The sequence below is a fragment of the Hyla sarda genome, chromosome 2, assembly GCF_029499605.1.
Source record: "Hyla sarda isolate aHylSar1 chromosome 2, aHylSar1.hap1, whole genome shotgun sequence".
Taxonomy (NCBI): domain Eukaryota; kingdom Metazoa; phylum Chordata; class Amphibia; order Anura; family Hylidae; genus Hyla; species Hyla sarda.
Genome location: NC_079190.1, coordinates 321,586,565 through 321,602,355, shown reverse-complemented (window position 1 = coordinate 321,602,355; position 15,791 = coordinate 321,586,565). Strand labels below are relative to the sequence as shown.

The window sequence follows — 15,791 nt, the reverse complement described above, 5'->3', positions numbered from 1 at the left end:
AATTAACTTTGAACATTCCTGAAACATGTCATAGACAATGGGATTGGAAGCTTTACCCTCTTCTTCTACAAGATGAAGTAATACTTACTGATTTAAAAGAACAGGTGAAGGAGTATTTTTGTAACAATGATTTAGAAGATATTTCACCAGGAGTGTTATGGGCAGCACATAAATGTGTAGCTAGGGGGATACTTATCAAACAGGGGGCACGATTAAAAAACACAGAAAATGTCAGAAATTCTTGATGATTTAAGAGTGCTAGAAGTAGAACATAAGAATAAAAGAGACCAGCAATTAAAAATTAAGGTAGAAAAGAAGTGAGAGGAGTTAAGGCATGTTCTTTTAGTGGCGAAAAAAGATTTAACTAATTGTAGGAGTCATACGTACGAATATAGCAACAAAATAAGTAAGGCATTAGCACTGGCCGCAAAGGCTCAAAAAGCTAGCTCGTATATCGCAAAAATACAAAAGCATAAAACTCAGGAGATGGTATTTAGACCGTCAGAGATTGCAGAGGCCTTCTCTACAAAGAATTGTATAATATAGATATATCTAACCTTATGACCGGGGGACCAAAATTTTGATCTAAGATTAGGGAATATATTGTAACATATTTTTTGGTCGTGCCCTAAAATAGAGGGTTATTGGCGAGAGGTGCATGAGACTATTGTGAAAATCATGGATGAGGAACTTCCATTTTCACCTGCTTTCTTCTTGCTGCAGCATAACGAGATGCCTATGAAGTGGTATAAAAATTCCCTGCTGGGTTTCTTAGATATGTCTGCTAGGAATTGTATCCCATTGCTGTGGAAACAAGAAAGGGTACCAACTATGACAATGTGGTTCGCTAATGGAAGATTTAAGATCCGCTCGGCAAAGTGCAAACACAGATTTTTTTGGCACTTGGAGGAATTGGATCCAATTTCAGGAATCTGAGCATTACGAAATGGCAACCCAGGGAGTGCAGGGAGGGGAGAGATGAAGGAGGTGGAGAGAGAGGGGGGTAAAAGAGTGATGAGCTGGGCTGGAGATCGGGGTTGGGGAAGCTGGCTAAAATATATCTCCGAAAAGGTGTATTTAAGTTTTGCGATATTAAGTTTAAGGTAGTGCAGTATAATCAAGGCAAACAGAGTTGAAGTTTTGCTATTTAGGAGGGTATATTGGGTTAATATCCCTCAATCCTCAAATTGAAGAGGAGAGAGGAGTTAGAGGGTTTGGTGTTTAAGGTTTTTTCCTTTCTTTTTCTTTTTTTCTTCTTTCTCTTTTTTTTCTTTCCTTTTATTTTATGTAAGTTGGTCTTGTCTTTGTATATTTTTGGGTGTAATTGTATTTGTGTTTGAAATATAAATAAAGAATTGCCAAATGTATTTTTCAGCCCAATGCAGCCATTTCTGCTTGTGAGCATTGGTTAGTGGTGGCCGAATAGAAGGTTTATGCACAGTTGCAAGAGGACTCTACACCTGGATGTCCATGGGACTCCAGAGGCACCAGCAGCTTCAAATAGCTATTTGCTGCTATGTAATGGTATTTTAGCAGCTGCTCTCTTGATCCAATGCATGGATCTGGCAGAAAACTTCCTCGATTTGCCTTTATTTGCACAAACCCGTCTATTTCACTCTTTTCGGCAGCAGAGAGATCCTTTTTCTTCCCCGTATTGCTTGAAAATGGTGCTCTGCTAATAATGTGGAACACCCACTTTTGTAGATGTTCCTTAAATTGGGCTCACCTGCCAATCTAATTATTGTTTTCAGTGATCAAAAGAGCCATGAGACACAATGCCATCCATGAGTTAAACTGAAAAACTAAATATTTAATCTTTGTGACACCAAAATATCATTTGCATTATCATTTGGAACAGGGTGTATAACTACCTGTGAAAGATCTATATCACTTAGTTCTTTTATTTATTTATTTTTTTTAATTGGCCCCACATTTAACTTGCTCTAGTCCCTATGTTAGTCACCAAAGAACCTCTTAATATTGTAAACATGGGAACAGGAATAAATTAACTAAATTCTTAAAATATTCCCTGTCATTTTGAGAAACTCTGCTGCTTTGGATAGGCAATGTACTAACTAGTACATAAGAAATATGTGTATTTATATTTAACCTGTTAAGGACCACGGGCGTACCTGTACTCCCTGAGTCCGCTCCCATTCTATAATGCGAGGCCACGACGGGTCGGGACCGGCCTCTAACAACGGCTGGGACCCGTGGCTAATAGCGCGTGGCACTGATCGCGGTGCCGTGCGCTATTTGCGGCGTTCAAAGTTGAGCGCTGCATCTAAAGTGAAAGTAAATCATTGCCAGTTAGCTCAGGGGGCTGATTGGGATGTCAGTGGCGAAATCGCGGCATCCTGAACAGCTGTGACACAGCAGGAGGGTCCCTTACCTTGCCTCCTGGTGTCCGATCGCCGAATGACTGCTCAGTGCCTGAGATCCAGGCATGAGCAGTCAAGCAGAAGAATCATTGATCAATGGTTTCCTATGAGAAACCATTGATCAATGTAAAAGATCAGTGTGTGTGTGCAGTGTTATAGCCCCCTATGGGAGCTATAACATTGCAAAAAAAAAAGTGAAAAAAAAGTGAATAAAGATCATTTAACCCCTTTCCTAATAAATGTTTGAATTACCCCCCTTTTCCCATAAAAAAAAAAACTGTGTAAATAAACATATGTGGTATTGCCGCATGCGGAAATGTCAAAATTATACAAATATATTGTTAATTCAACCGCAGGGTCAATGGTGAACACGCAAAAAAATTCCAAAGTCCAAAATAGCATATTTTTGGTCACTTTTTATATCATGAAAAAATTAATAAAAAGTGATCAAAAAGTCTCCTCTGCTGCGGAGGATAAGTTCATCCGAGTCACCAGCCTCAGAAATTGCAGGTTAAGAGCAGCTCAGATTAGAGACCAGGTCAATGCCACACAGAGTTCTAGCAGCAGACACATCTCTAGAACAACTGTTAAGAGGAGACTGTGTAAATCAGGCCTTCATGGTAGAATATCTGCTTGGAAACCACTGCTAAGGACAGGCAACAAGCAGAATAGACTTGTTTGGGCTAAAGAACACAAGGAATGGACATTAGACCAGTGGAAATCTGTATTTTGATCTGATGAGTCCAAATTTGAGATCTTTGGTTCCAACCACCGTGTCTTTGTGTGATGCAGAAAAGGTGAATGGATGGACTTCCCATGCCTGGTTCCCACCGTGAAGCATGGAGGAGGAGGTGTGATGGTGTGGGGGTGCTTTGCTGGTGACACTGTAGGGTATTAATTCAAAATTGAAGGCATACTGAACCAGCTTGGCTACCACAGCATCTTGCAGCGGCATGCTATTCCATCCGGTTCGTATTTAGTTGGATCATCATTTATTTTTCAACAGGACAATGACCCCAAACACACCTCCAGGTTGTGTAAGGGCTATTTGACCAATGAGGAGAGTGATGGGGTGCTGCGCCAGATGACCTGGCCTCCACAGTCACCAGACCTGAACTCAATGAAGGCAAAAGGACCAACAAGTGCTAAGCATCTCTGGGAACTCCTTCAAGACTGTTGGAAGACCATTTCAGGTGACTACCTCTTGAAGCTCATCAAGAGAATGCAAAGAGTGTGCAAAGCAGTAATCAAAGCAAGAACCTAGAATATGACATATTTTCAGTTGTTTCACACTTTTTTGTTATGTCTATAATTCCACGTGTTAATTCATAGTATTGATGCCTTCAGTGTGAATCTACAATTTTCATAGTCATGAAAATAAAGAAAACTCTTTGATTGAAAAGGTGTGTCCAAACTTTTGGTCTGTACTGTAAGTAAGGTATCATTTTAATCGTATGGACCTACAGAATAAAGAGAAGATGTAATTTTTACCGAAAAATGTAAAGTGTAGAAACAGAAGCCCCCAAAAGTTACAAAATGGCGTTTATTTTTTCAATTTTGTCTCACAATGCTTTATTTTTCCATTTCGCCGTAGATGTTTGGGTAAAATGACTGATGTCATTACAAAGTAGAATTGGTGGCGCAAAATATAAGCCATCATATGGATTTTTAGGTGCAAAATTGAAAGAGTTATGATTTTTTAAAGGTAAGGAGGAAAAAATGAACGTGCAAAAACGGAAAAAAAAACCCTGGTCCTTAAGGAGGTTAAAAACATGTTACAATAATTCTGGCCGGCAGGGTTCTCCCTACCTGCTAAAATGATATCAGCCCCCAGTTGAATTGCAAGATTACCAATGCACAGTATGTTCCTATAGCTGAATGTTGTGTTCAACTACAAGCATAATATTGAGGAGATAGTGACAAGTAAGATGGCATCTAATTGGACAGCGCTTGTCTGCTGCTGATTTGGGGCTGCTTTTGGGCTAGTAAGTGAACAGAAGTTGGCTTACTTCTACTGACAAGTTTTATGCTTGCAATGGATGCCCACTATGCAGGAGAGAAGTGCAAACAGTTTTACTGGGCAAATGAGTCCCTTGGGAGGAGCTGTTAGAGGGCCCAAAGTTAAAAATAAATAAAAATAAAAACAAACCCCCAGGTACTATAAGGCTGGAATTCGGCTTGTTTTTTGTGTGGGGAAAAACACTAAAAAAACGCCAATTCTGCCGCATGGCGTTTTTTTGGCCAAAAAACGCTGCGGCCAGATGTTAGCTGTAAACCAATGAGAAATTGCAATATTATTTTTCCTTTTGGCGTTTTTCAGTTTGGTGTTTTTTTATTCTTTATCCTTTTGGCATTTTTTTCACTCTTTTCAGCTCCTTGGCAAAATCTCAGTATGTTGAGCCTATGGCGTTTTTTTCCCTGAAATTGTGTCGAAGTCTAAAAAAACGCCAAGAAATACGCCATGTGGGTTTTAACTTTGGTGTTTTTGTAGGGTACCATTAAAAAATAATAATAAAAAGATACAGTAGTGATGGAAAAAATTGTATTTAACAAAATTCATCTTTTTTTATACCAAAATTTTTATAAATTTTTAAAACAGGGATCAATTTATGTGGGCGGGCTAGGCACTAAAAATATAGCCAACAATAAGAAAAATGCAGTGTGTGTGTTTTTTCACTTTTTTTTCTTTATTTTTTGGGTGAAACTACTACTCCCAGCATGGAACACACACTGTTCCATGATGGGAGTAGTGTTGAGCGGCATAGGCCATATTCGAATTTGCAAATATTCGCGAATATATGGACGAATATTCGTCATATATTCGCAAAATTTGCATATTCGTAAAATTCTCGTTTTATTTTTGCCTATGCGAAAAATTTGCGTATGCGAAAATTAACATATGCGAAAATTAGCATATACCAAAATTAGCATAAGCATGTGCGAAAATTCGCACGCCAGTCTCACACAGTAGTATTAGAGCCTTCTTTACACCACACAAGCTGGAAGCAGGGAGGGGTGATCACTGTGATGTGTACTGTGAAAAAAAAAATTAATATTTGTAATTACGAATACATAGTGCTATATTCGCGAATATTTGCGAATTCGCGAATATGCAATGTTCGCGAATATTCGCGAGCAACACTAGATGGTAGTAGTTGTACCTGTACTAAGTGACAGATCACTCTGGGTCCGTTTCGATCCTTCTGTATAATGTATAGATGCAGCCGACCGCTTTTCAATGGTCCCCTGCACTACCGTGTATATACACCTATTCATATTTCCCGCAGAGAGCTGTGATTGGCCGGATGGTTCCAGCCAATCACAACTCTCTGTGGGAAATATGAATAGGTGTATATACACATCAGTGCAGGGAACCGTAGAAGAAGGGGGGCCGGCTGCATGTATACATTATATAGGAGGATCACAGCGGGTGTCAGGAGTGACATTCGCTGTGATCTTTCCTTAACTGCAGGTACTACAGCTCCCAACATGGAGCAGAGCTTGCTTCATGATGGGAGTAGTAGTACCTGCATTAATAGACAGATCGCAACAGGTGTCAGAAGTTACACTCGCTGCGATATGTCTATTAATGCAGGTACTACAGCTCCCAGCATGGAGCAGAGTGTGCTCCATGTTGGGAGTAGTAGTACATGCAGTTAAGGACAGATCACAGCGGGTATCCCTCCTGACATCCACTGTGATCGTCCTATCTATTGCAGAGATTTTTTTATATTATGGAAAATCACATCAGGTGGCAGGACTGACACCAGGGGCGATATGTCTGTTAGAAACATAAGGGTCATCCCTATCACAGGTACTACTACTCCGATCATGGAACAGTCTGTTCTATGCTGGGAGTAGTAGTACTACCTAAAAAAAGAAGAAAAAAATAGGGGGGAAAAAGTGAAACACACATACACACTTTATTAAAAATGTATTAAAAGTTCATTATATAAAATAAAAATTTCCTTGAATACATTTTTTCCCATCCCCACTGTATTATTTTTATTTTTTTAAAATTTTTTTGGTACCCAACACATTTAGAAAAAAACGACAAAGGGTCCAAAAATGCAATTTAAACTCAAATGCAAAAACGGCAGCAGGAAATTGCACTGGCGTTTTTTCTGAAAAAAGTGGAAGTGGAATCCTAGCCTAAGGAATATATCACCTAGATTGTTTTTTTTTTTTTTTTTGCGTTATTATAGGGGCTACCATCTTTCCTGAGATGTTTTTAAAAGCATTTAGTAATATGCTTCACAGCAGGACCCATGGATCAGCATGGACCATAGACAGCAATAGACAACAGGACCTGTCCCACTTAGAGATGCTACTGGGCACTCTCTGTGACCTTTTCAGAGGTTATTGTACAGGAAGGGGAAATGCTAATCTCTACTGTAAATGATGATGGAATGGTGCTCCCTACTGCTGTCACCTTTCATTCTAATTTTGTCTGGTGTTAGAAGAAAAGCATGTGTTTTGAAGACATAAAACATGATTTAACCCCTTAAGGACCAAGCCCATTTTGGCCTTAAGGACCAGAGCGTTTTTTACACATCTGACCACTGTCACTTTAAACATTAATAACTCTGGAATGCTTTTAGTTATCATTCTGATTCCAAGAATTTTTTTTCGTGACTGTCACGATTCGGCTCACAGGTAGTGGATCCGCTGTGTCAGCGAGGGAATGGCGTGGACCGTGCTAGTGGACCGGTTCTAAGAGGCTACTGGTGTTCACCAGAGCCCGCCGCAAAGCGGGATGGTCTTGCTGCGGCAGTAGCAACCAGGTCGTATCCACTAGCAACGGCTCAACCTCGCTGACTGCTGAGAAGGCGTGGGACAGAAGGACTAGGCAGAGGCAAGGTCAGACGTAGCAGAAGGTCGGGGGCAGGCGGCAAGGTTCGTAGTCAAGATGGATAGCAAGGATTCAGGTAACACAGGCTTTGGACACACTAAACGCTTTCACTGGCACAAGGCAACAAGATCCGGCAAGGGAGTGCAAGGGAGGAGATCAGATATAGCCAGGGAGCAGGTGGAAGCCAATTAAGCTAATTGGGCCAGGCACCAATCATTGGTGCACTGGCCCTTTAAGTCTCAGAGAGCTGGCGCGCGCGCGCCCTAGAGAGCGGAGCCGCGCGCGCCAGCACATGACAGCAGGGGACCGGGACGGGTAAGTGACCTGGGATGCGATTCGCGAGCGGGCGCGTCCCGCTGTGCGAATCGCATCCCCGACGGCCATGACAGTGCAGCGCTCCCGGTCAGCGGGACTGACCAGGGCGCTGCAGGGAGAGAGACGCCGTGAGCGCTCCGGGGAGGAGCGGGGACCCGGAGCGCTAGGCGTAACAGTACCCCCCCCCTTAGGTCTCCCCTTTTTTTTGTCCGGTAACTGCCTCCCCTGGGATGAGGACACCGGGAAAGAATGGAGGGTTTCCTCAATGGCAGGCAGTACAGCAGGAGTTGGAATGGGGAGGGAGGGCAGAGGGTGAAGCTTGGCACGGGGCAGGGTGACACAAGGACGGGAGCCATGAGGAGGCACAGAGGCTTGCCTGACGGGACTGGGAGGGGGGGAGAGGCACTTCCTATGGCAGGCAGAGTCCCAGTTCTTGATCTCCCCGGTGGTCCAATCAAGGGTGGGAGAATGAAGCCGGAGCCATGGCAGACCGAGAAGGACCTCAGAGGTACAGTTGGGGAGAACGAAGAGCTCAATCCTTTCGTGGTGGGGTCCAATACACATCAGGAGGGGTTCAGTGCGGTAACGCACGGTGCAATCCAGTCTGACTCCATTGACCGCGGAAATGTAGAGCGGCTTGACGAGACGGGTCACCGGGATGCGGAATTTATTCACAAAAGACTCCAAAATAAAATTCCCAGAGGCACCAGAGTCCAAGCAGGCCATGGCTGAGAGGGAGGAGTTGGCTGAAGGAGAAATCCGCACGGGCACCGTGAGACGTGGAGAAGCAGACTTAGAACCAAGAGATGCCACACCCACGTGAGCTGGGTGCGTGCGTGCGTTTCCCAGACGTGGAGGACGGATAGGGCAATCCACAAAGAAATGCTCGGTACTGGCACAGTACAGACAGAGATTTTCTTCCCTACGGCGATTCCTCTCTTCCTGGGTCAGGCGAGACCGATCCACTTGCACGGCCTCCTCGGCGGGAGGCCCAGGCGTAGACTGCAAAGGATGCTGTGGGAGAGGTGCCCAGAGATCTAAGTCTTTTTCCTGGCGGAGCTCTTGGTGTCGCTCAGAAAAACGCATGTCAATGCGGGTAGCCAAATGGATGAGTTCTTGGAGGTTGGCAGGAATCTCTCGTGTGGCCAGCACATCCTTGATGCGACTGGATAGGCCTTTTTTAAAGGTCGCGCAGAGAGCCTCGTTATTCCATGATAACTCGGAAGCAAGAGTACGAAATTGGATGGCGTACTCGCCCACTGAAGAATTACCCTGGACCAGGTTCAACAGGGCAGTCTCGGCAGAAGAAGCTCGGGCTGGCTCCTCGAAGACACTCCGGACTTCAGCGAAGAAGGACTGGACTGTGGCTGTGGCAGGATCATTGCGGTCCCAGAGCGGTGTGGCCCAAGACAAGGCCTTTCCTGAAAGAAGGCTTACTACGAACGCCACCTTAGACCGTTCTGTAGGAAACAAGTCCGACAACATCTCCATATGCAGGGAACACTGAGACAAAAATCCACGGCAGAGTCTGGAGTCCCCATCAATTTTGTCCGGCAGGGACAAGCGGAGGCTAGGGGCGGCCACTCGCTGCGGAGGAGGTGCAGGAGCTGGCGGAGGAGATGGTTGCTGCTGTAGCAGAGGCAGAAGTTGCTGTAACGTGGCGGTCAACTGCGACAGCTGCTGTCCTTGTTGGGCAATTTGCTGCGATTGCTGAGCGACCACCGTGGTAAGGTCAGCGAGACTTGGCAGCGGCACCTCAGCGGGATCCATGGCCGGATCTACTGTCACGATTCGGCTCACAGGTAGTGGATCCGCTGTGTCAGCGAGGGAATGGCGTGGACCGTGCTAGTGGACCGGTTCTAAGAGGCTACTGGTGTTCACCAGAGCCCGCCGCAAAGCGGGATGGTCTTGCTGCGGCAGTAGCAACCAGGTCGTATCCACTAGCAACGGCTCAACCTCGCTGACTGCTGAGAAGGCGTGGGACAGAAGGACTAGGCAGAGGCAAGGTCAGACGTAGCAGAAGGTCGGGGGCAGGCGGCAAGGTTCGTAGTCAAGATGGATAGCAAGGGTTCAGGTAACACAGGCTTTGGACACACTAAACGCTTTCACTGGCACAAGGCAACACGATCCGGCAAGGGAGTGCAAGGGAGAAGATCAGATATAGCCAGGGAGCAGGTGGAAGCCAATTAAGCTAATTGGGCCTGGCACCAATCATTGGTGCACTGGCCCTTTAAGTCTCAGAGAGCTGGCGCGCGTGCGCCCTAGAGAGCGGAGCCGCGCGCGCCAGCACATGACAGCAGGGGACCGGGACGGGTAAGTGACCTGGGATGCGATTCGCGTGCGGGCGCGTCCCGCTGTGCGAATTGCATCCCCGACGGCCATGACAGTGCAGCGCTCCCGGTCAGCGGGACTGACCGGGGCGCTGCAGGGAGAGGGACGCCGTGAGCGCTCCGGGGAGGAGCGGGGACCCGGAGCGCTAGGCGTAACAGTGACATATTCTACTTTAACATATTAGTATTTTTTTGTGGTAACTTGCATTCTTTCTTGGTGAAAAATCTGTAAATTTGATGAAAAATTTGAAAATTTAGCACTTTTCTAACTTTGAAGCTTTCTGCTTGTAAGGAAAATGTATATTACAAATAATTTTTTTGGGATTCACATATACAATATGTCTACTTTATGTTTGCATCATAAAATTGACATGTTTTTACTTTTGGAAGACACCTGAGGGCTTCAAATTTCAGCAGCAATTTTCAAAACAAAATTTTCAAACTTGATATTTTTCAGGGACCAGTTCAATTTTGAAGTGGATTTGAAGGGTCTTCATATTAGAAATACCCCATAAATGACCCCATTATAAAAACTACACCCCCCAAAGTATTCTAAATGACATTCAGTCAGTGTTTTAACCCTTTAGGTGTTTCACAGGAATAGCAGCAAAGTGAAGGAGAAAATTCAAAATCTTCATTTTTTATACTCGCATGTTTTTGTAGACCAAATTTTTGAATTTTTGCAAGTGGTAAAAGGAGAAAATTTTTACTTGTATTTGTAGCCCAATTTCTCTTGAGTAAGCACATATGTCATATGTCTATGTAAAGTGTTCGGCGGGCACAGTAGAGGGCTCAGAAGGGAAGGAGCAACAAGGGGATTTTGGAGAGAACATTTTTCTGAAATGGTTTTTGGGGGGCATGTTGCTTTTAGGAAGCCCCTATGGTGCCAGAACAGCAAAAAAAAAAAAAACCCACATGGCATACCATTTTGGAAATCAGACCCCTCGGGGAATGTAACATGGGATAAAGTGAGCCTTAATACCCCACAGGTATTTCATGACTTTTGCAAATGTAAAAAAAAAAATAAAAATTTTTACCTAAAATGCTTGTTTTCCCAAAAATGTTACATTTCTAAAAAGGGTAATAGCAGAAAATACCCCTCAAAATTTGAAGCCCAATTTCTCCCGATTCAGAAAACACCCCATATGGGGGTGAAAAGTGCTCTGCTGGCGCACTACAGTTCTCAGAAGAGGAGGAGTCACATTTGGCTTTTTGGAAGAAAATTTTGCTCTGGGGGCATGCCGCATTTAGGAAGCCCCTATGGTGCCAGGACAGCAAAAAAAAACACATGGCATACTATTTTGGAAACTAGACCCCTCGGGGAATGTAACAAGGGGTTAAGTGAACCTTTATACCCCACAGGTGTTCCACGACTTTTGCATATGTAAAAAAAAAAAAAATTTTTTTACCTAAAATGCTTGTTTTCCCAAAAATTTTACATTTTCAAAAAGGGTGAAAGCAGAAAATAGCCCCCAAAATTTGTAACACAATTTCCCCCGAGTACGGTGATACCCCATATGTGACCCTAAACTGTTGCCTTGAAATATGACAGGGCTCCAAAGTGAGAGATCGCCATGCGCATTTGAGGCCTAAATTAGGGACTTGCATAGGGGTAGACATAGGGGTATTCTACACCAGTGATTCCCAAACAGGGTGCTTTCAGCTGTTGTAAAACTCCCAGCATGCGTGGACAATCAGTGGCTGTCTGGTTATACTGGGAGTAATGGTTTTGCAACAGCTGGAGGCTCTGTTTTGGAAACAGTGGCGTACCAGACGTTTTTATTGGGGAGGGGAGGGGGGCATGTGTAGGGGTATGTGTATATGTAGTGTTTTTTACTTTTTATTTTATTTTGTGTTAATGTAGTGTAGTTTAGTGTTTTTAGGGCACAGTCACACAGGCAGGGGTTCACAGTAGTTTCTCGCTGGCAGTTTGAGCTGCGGCAGAAAATTTGCCGCAGCTCAAACTTGCAGCCGGATACTTACTGTAAACCTCCGCCCATGTGAGTGTACCCTGTACGTTCACATTGGGGGGGGGGGGGGGACATCCAGCTGTTGCAAAACTACAACTCCCAGCATGCGCTGACAGACTGTACATGCTGAGAGTTTTAGTTTTGCAACAGCTGTAGGCACACTGGTTATGTATCTCTGAGATTGTGACCTAACTCAGTGTTTCACAACCAGTGTGCCTCCAGCTGTTGCAAAACTACAACTCCCAGCATGTACGGCGCATGGTGTACGTTGACTGCTGAGAGTTGTAGTTTTTAACAGCTGGAGGCAAACCAGTCGTGAATCACTGAGTTAAGTAATAAAAAACTCTGAGTTTCACAACCAGTGTGCCTTCAGCTGTTGCAAAACTACAACTCTCAGCAGTCACCGACAGCCAATGGGCATGCTGGGAGTTGTAGTTATGCACACAGCAGATGCACAACTACAACTCCCAGCATGCACTTTAGCTGTTTGTGCAAGCTGGGAGTTGTAGTTATAAAACAGCTGAAGGTACACTTTTCCATAGAAAAAATGTGCCTCCAGCTGTTGCAAAACTATAAGTCCCAGCATGCCCATAAGGGAATACTGGGAGTTGTGGTTGTCTGCCTCCTGCTGTTGCATAACTACAGCTCCCAGCATGCCCTTTTTGCATGCTGGGAGCTGTTGCTAAGCAACAGCAGGAGGCTGTCACTCACCTCCGGGACACAGGTCAGTCCCTTGCCGCCGCCGCTCCTGGGGCCCCGATCCCAACATTGACTCCGGGGATCGGGGTCCCCAGCTCCCGGGGTCTTCTTCCCCCACCCGCTCACGTCCTCCGGAGGAGGGGCGTAGCGGGTTGTGGGAGTGACACCCGCAGCAGGTGCCCTGATTGGTCGGCCGGTAAACCGGCCGACGAATCAGGGCGACCGTGAGGTGGCACCAGTGCCACCTCACCCCTGCTGGCTATGGCTGTTCGGGGCCATCAGAGACGGCCCTGATCAGCCAGTAACTCCGGGGCACCGGGTCACTGGAGACCCGATTGACCTGGAATCGCCGCAGATCGCTGGACTGAATTGTCCAGCGATCTGCGGCCATCGCCAACATGGGGGGGCATAATGACCCCCCCTGGGCGATATACCGCGATGCCTGCTGAACGATTTCAGCAGGCATCCGGCTCCGGTCCCCAACCGGCTAGCGGTGGGGACCGGAATTCCCACGGGCGTATGGAGACGCCCTCGGTCCTTAAGGACTCGGAATGCAGGGTATATCCATACGCCCTATGTCCTGAAGAGGTTAAACAATAGATGATTTTCGGATGACTCATTCAATTTAAGGGTTCATGGCTTTTAAAGGACTACTGTGATGCAGGACCATTTATCCCCTATCCAAAGGATAGGGGATGTGTGTCTGATTGTGTATGATGCCCAGCTTTCCTTGTGCACAGAACGATTTCTGTTCCAAGCAAGGAGACTGTTGACCCTCGCACAAAGCTGTGGTCAACACCCCCCCTCCATGTATTACTATGGGATATCCGGAGATACACGAATGCTGTATCTCCGGCTTTCTCATAGAGTTGCATGGAGGGGGCGTGTTAACGACCGCTTTGTGCAGGGGAAGTCGACACAGCCATGCAGAAAGCCAGGGCGCTATGCAGGAGATCCTAGGGGTCCCAGGGATCAGACAATTCACGATTAGACACTTATACCCTTTCCAACAGATAGAAGGTAAGTTGCCCTGCACCACAGTACTGCTTTAAGACAGCTGGTTTTATTTGTCATTGTTTGCTTATGAGCCAGGAAAAATTTTAAAATAACTCCAGGACTAATGAACACATTTTTATGAAATTTGGTTGATACATACCTTACTCAATGACAATACAGAGCCCCTAATAACTTGTCCATTGAGCACTCCTTAACACAAATGAAATAAACAACTTTGAAAAGAAATTCAGCAGTCAGAAAGCCATCAGCAAAACTGTGTATTTAGAAATTGAAACGGAAAATGGAAACGATAGGAACATTATTGGACATGCATGGCAGAGGAAGGCCAAAAATTTAGCAAGAAGAAGTGCAGAACGTTAAAGACAGATTGTTGGCTTCTTCAAGAAAGCCTTTACACAAAAGATCTAAGCCGATGGAGACATCCAAAAACATTTGCCAAAGATCTATAAAGAGAACTTGTCTTCATACCAAGAGACTGTGGTGCATGAATTGAAAGGTCTTGAATTGAACAAACATTTCCCTATCAACTTATGAATATATGACGTGACCTTCTGATTACTTGTTTTTTTTATACTAATTCAATTTAACAGACCTTAAGGGATCCTGTTCTGCAATAGTTTTGCTCAATGAAAATACGCTGTTGCATAGTATAGCACACAAATGAAGGCATGGTGTGTTGAGTGAGACAGTCAGACTAGCTGTTTCTTCTCCCCTGCCGGCGACTGGTGGCAGTTAAGTTAAGAAATGCTCAACGAACAAGTTATGAGGGGTTCCTGTTTTTCATTGAGTAAGGTGTGTTTCATTCAAATTTAAAGGGTTATCCTGTGATTTTTCTATTTCCTATTCTTCCTGGGTTGCAAAAAAAAATTAAAAATAACAAACCTTAACTTACCTTCCGACACTCCCCCACTGCACCAATATTAGTCTCCCGTCTTTTGCCCCGGTCTTCTGCTGCATACTGGGGCCCAACACGTCACACTGTGCTGAGCTTATTGCCGGTTGCACCATTGCCCAGCCTCAGCCAATGATATGCTGAGCGGTAGTGTAATCTAACGGGCCCAGGCTTATAGCATGTCAAAGTCATAGAAAGTGTGTAAAAACACTAATAAAGTAGTGTGTGGAAAGGAGCCTTCAGAGGACTATCAATACATCACAAGAAAAGCATGCATTAATTTGACTTACTTTCTATTAAGTTGTCATTCATATAGAGGTGTTCCAGATGGGAGCTGATGGATGGTACTGTCGTAAATCGGTTATGAGCTAGTTGAAGGACCAGAAGACTGGAAATGTTAAAGGCATTTTTCGGTAGTCCTTTTTCTGAGAGCTGGTTGTAATTGAGCCTTAAGAAAGCTAAATTGGGGAGATCTTTAAAGTAATTTGCAGGGATGTCCTCTATATTATTCCTGTCAAGAAATAATTGATTCACTGTTTCAGGTATTGTGGGAGGCATTTTTCTTAGTATATTGTGTGCCAAATTAAGCTGAATAAGATTCTTTAGACCCTTGAGTGTATTCTTGTTAAACACATTATCACTTAATTTATTATGGTGCAAGTCAAGCAATATCAGCTGGTCCATTTTGTTGAAGACACCAGGAGGTATTTTGGAAATCTGATTACGACTGAAGCGAACTTGTTCCAGTTTTGGAGGCAAATAAGGTGGTACTTCCTTTAACTGATTCTTTTCCACATAAAGATATGTCAGGTTTTCCATCTTTTCAAGGATTTTTTTGTCTAACTTCTTAATACGGTTATTATCAAGGTTGATCCACTGAATCTCAGTGGCATTTTTGAAGGCATCTTCTGATAAATCCTCAATGAAGTTATTTTGCAGGTACACATACCTAGCACGAGAAGGCAGAATTGGCACTTTGCGTAAATTGCGACTGTCACAATAAATTGTGGAAGGAAAATCAGGAGGACAGTAGCATTCACGAGGACAATCAGGATAAACAGATGGAGGTCCAGGTGGAAGTGGCGGGGGAAGCTCTGTGGGTTCCACGGGTTCTGGTGGTGGTGGGGTTGGCCTCTTAGGTGGACGAACAACTGTTGGACGAGGTCTACGTCTTTGACCGTCTACTTTTATGACCCAAATTAGGACCAAAGGTAAAAGTAGAATGACCCAAGTTCTCATAGTCACCTCCTGTAAAGTAAAATATGAAAGTAAAATAAACCAATTTGAAATATACATATATTTTGTAATATATTTTACAAGATTGCTCTTCTAAAC

The 15,791-nt window shown here is 44.4% G+C and overlaps 1 protein-coding gene across 2 annotated transcripts in view; it reads right to left on the bottom strand.

Annotated features, from left to right (window-relative positions):
* Window positions 1-15,791, bottom strand: part of PRELP (proline and arginine rich end leucine rich repeat protein) — a 96,604-nt gene that overhangs the window by 39,265 nt on the left and 41,548 nt on the right. For both annotated transcript variants that reach the window (XM_056557826.1, XM_056557827.1), the window contains exon 2: window positions 14,747-15,704. In XM_056557826.1, the coding sequence (XP_056413801.1) occupies window positions 14,747-15,695 (949 nt within the window). In that variant the 5' untranslated portion in view covers window positions 15,696-15,704. The remainder of the gene's footprint in view (window positions 1-14,746; window positions 15,705-15,791) is intronic.